The sequence below is a fragment of the Monodelphis domestica genome, chromosome 7, assembly GCF_027887165.1.
Source record: "Monodelphis domestica isolate mMonDom1 chromosome 7, mMonDom1.pri, whole genome shotgun sequence".
Classification (NCBI taxonomy): domain Eukaryota; kingdom Metazoa; phylum Chordata; class Mammalia; order Didelphimorphia; family Didelphidae; genus Monodelphis; species Monodelphis domestica.
In genome coordinates, this window is record NC_077233.1 from 153999323 (window position 1) to 154001942 (window position 2620).

The window sequence follows — 2620 nt, forward strand, 5'->3', positions numbered from 1 at the left end:
TAGTGGCATCCCACCTCCCCCAAAAATCTCTGAATTCACTATATATATATGCAGATGTATGTAGATGTGTAAAAAATCTACTTTATCTAGGATTATGCTGTTTCCTTCCAGTAGGATATATGCTCATTGATGGCAAGTAATGTTTCATCTTTGCTTTTGTATATCTAGTACCTAGCATAGTTCATGGAATAAAGTAAGTGCTTAATTAGTCCTAGTTGAATGAATGAAAGAATTGATATTTCTCTTATTTGTTGACTTCATACGTAAAGGGATTGAAGAAATCAGTAAATCAGATCCGGAAATTTCAAACTTCATCCAATTATAAAGCAGTAGTGATCCTGTAATGCTTTTTAAATTATTATATGATTGGTCCTCTGAACTCTTGCAGGTAACATACAGGAAATAAATGGAAGAAGTGAATCAGACCACCTATGTTACGAGATTTGTTCTCCTGGGACTTTCTGCCCATCCAAAGCTTGAGAAAATTTTCTTTGTGCTAATCCTAGTGATGTACTTGGTAATTCTTCTGGGCAATGGAGTCCTCATCATCATAACTATCTATGACTCCCACCTGCATACACCCATGTACTTCTTCCTTGGTAACCTCTCCTTCTTGGATATTTGCTATACAACTTCTTCTGTTCCTCTAATTCTAGACAGCTTCCTCACCCCAAGGAAAACCATTTCTTTCTCTGGCTGTGCAGTACAAATGTTTCTGTCTTTTGCTATGGGAGCAACTGAGTGTGTTCTCCTGAGCATGATGGCATTTGACCGCTATGTGGCCATCTGCAACCCCCTAAGATATCCCATTATCATGAGCAAGTCTGCCTATGTGCCAATGGCAATGGGATCCTGGATAGCAGGAGCTGTCAACTCAATTGTGCAGACATCTCTTGCAATGCAATTACCTTTTTGTGGGGACAATGTCATCAATCATTTCACTTGTGAAATTCTAGCTGTCCTCAAACTAGCCTGTGCAGATATCATAACCAATGTGATTAGCATGGTAGTAGCCAATATGATTTTTCTAGTTATGCCAGTGCTGTTCATTTTTGTTTCCTATGTTTTCATCATTTCCACCATTCTGAGGATCCCCTCTGCAGAAGGAAAACGCAAAGCTTTCTCCACTTGCTCTGCCCATCTAACAGTGGTGATTATATTCTATGGGACCATCCTCTTCATGTATGCAAAACCTAAATCTAAAGATTCTCTTGGAGTAGATAAACAACAAATAGCAGACAAGCTAATCTCCCTGTTCTATGGTGTGGTGACTCCCATGCTCAATCCTTTGATCTATAGTCTGAGGAACAAGGATGTGAAAACAGCCGTGAAGAATATGTTAACTCAAAAGCTCTTCACTGAGTAAATGTAATCAAATCACAGAACAAAAGAATTGGAAAGATTATTAAAGGTCAGATAATCCAACATACCCCCTCCACCACTTTTTTTATAATTAAAGAAATGAACTTGGAGTAGGGGGTTAGAGCAAAGGTTTAAGCATCTTGCTCTGAATAACATAATTAATTTATAGCAGGTTCTCAATTAGAATCTTCAAGATTTTTTAAGTGCCTTGAAAGAAGTTATTTTTCATTGTATTTGTAATCTCAGCACCTAGTATGATTCCTGGCACACAGTAGATAATAAATACATGTTAATTGATGGGTTTATAGCTGAGATTTCAAAAAGAAATATTTTCATATATTATATATTTATCAAAAAATTTTCATTATGCAGAACTAGAATGTAAAATAATATCATCCCTTCAGCATATTTGACCTTGCTCACAAGAATTGTAGTTATAGCCCATAGCAAGTAATATTTGTGCAAAATATTTAGTAGTATCTAAAGAGCCACATACCATCTGAGTGCAGATGTTTATTTTGTTTTTTTTAACTCTTATTTAAAGAATAGCATTTTAAAAAATATTTCTCTTGACATTCTCTTATTAGTGACCACCTTTTTCTAGATTATACTTGGGAAACTCACCAATTTTTTCACTTACTACCGATCAATGTTTAACTCCAAAATTTTTATCTCCTCTCACTCATTTCCTTGACCTGCACCCATAGATATGTTCAAAGGACTTTGGGAAATGAAAAAGAAAGCAGTAAAAAGATAGGAAGAAAAAAAAGAAAAGAGACAATAAAAGAGTGAAGGAAATGCCTTTTGTATCTCCTGATTCTATTTCTCTAAACTGGACAGAGAAGCTGTGACACAAAAACTAGAAAATAAGCAAGGGGGAAATGAAGACTCTGACACAAAGACTCTTTTTTTTTAATTTTAATTATATTTTTTGTATTGGTATTACAAACACATACAGATTATCTCTACTTCATGAGTAGAGAGTCTCTTGTAACAAACTAAAAACAATTAAGCAAAATTAATTATAGTAAGCACATGCAAACTTACAGATATGTTGCATCATAGGCACACACATCTCTATTTAAAAAACACTTATTTTGATTAATAGAATCTATTTTCTTTCTATCCCAGCCCCATCTCATCCTATAGAAGGAGAAAAAAAGATTAGAAAAAGAAATTCTTATAACAAATATTCATAATGGAACAAAATAAATTCCTTCATTTCCAATATACATGGAGAGTGGGAGGGACAAGAGAT

The 2620-nt window shown here is 34.7% G+C and overlaps 1 protein-coding gene across 1 annotated transcript; it reads left to right on the forward strand.

The window, feature by feature from the left end:
* Positions 1-406: 406 nt before the first annotated feature.
* LOC100010256 (olfactory receptor 13C7-like) lies at positions 407-1366 on the forward strand. The gene has a single exon (XM_001363144.3). The coding sequence runs from the start codon at positions 407-409 to the stop codon at positions 1364-1366; it is 960 nt and encodes a 319-aa protein (XP_001363181.2).
* The last annotated feature ends 1254 nt before the right edge of the window (positions 1367-2620 follow it).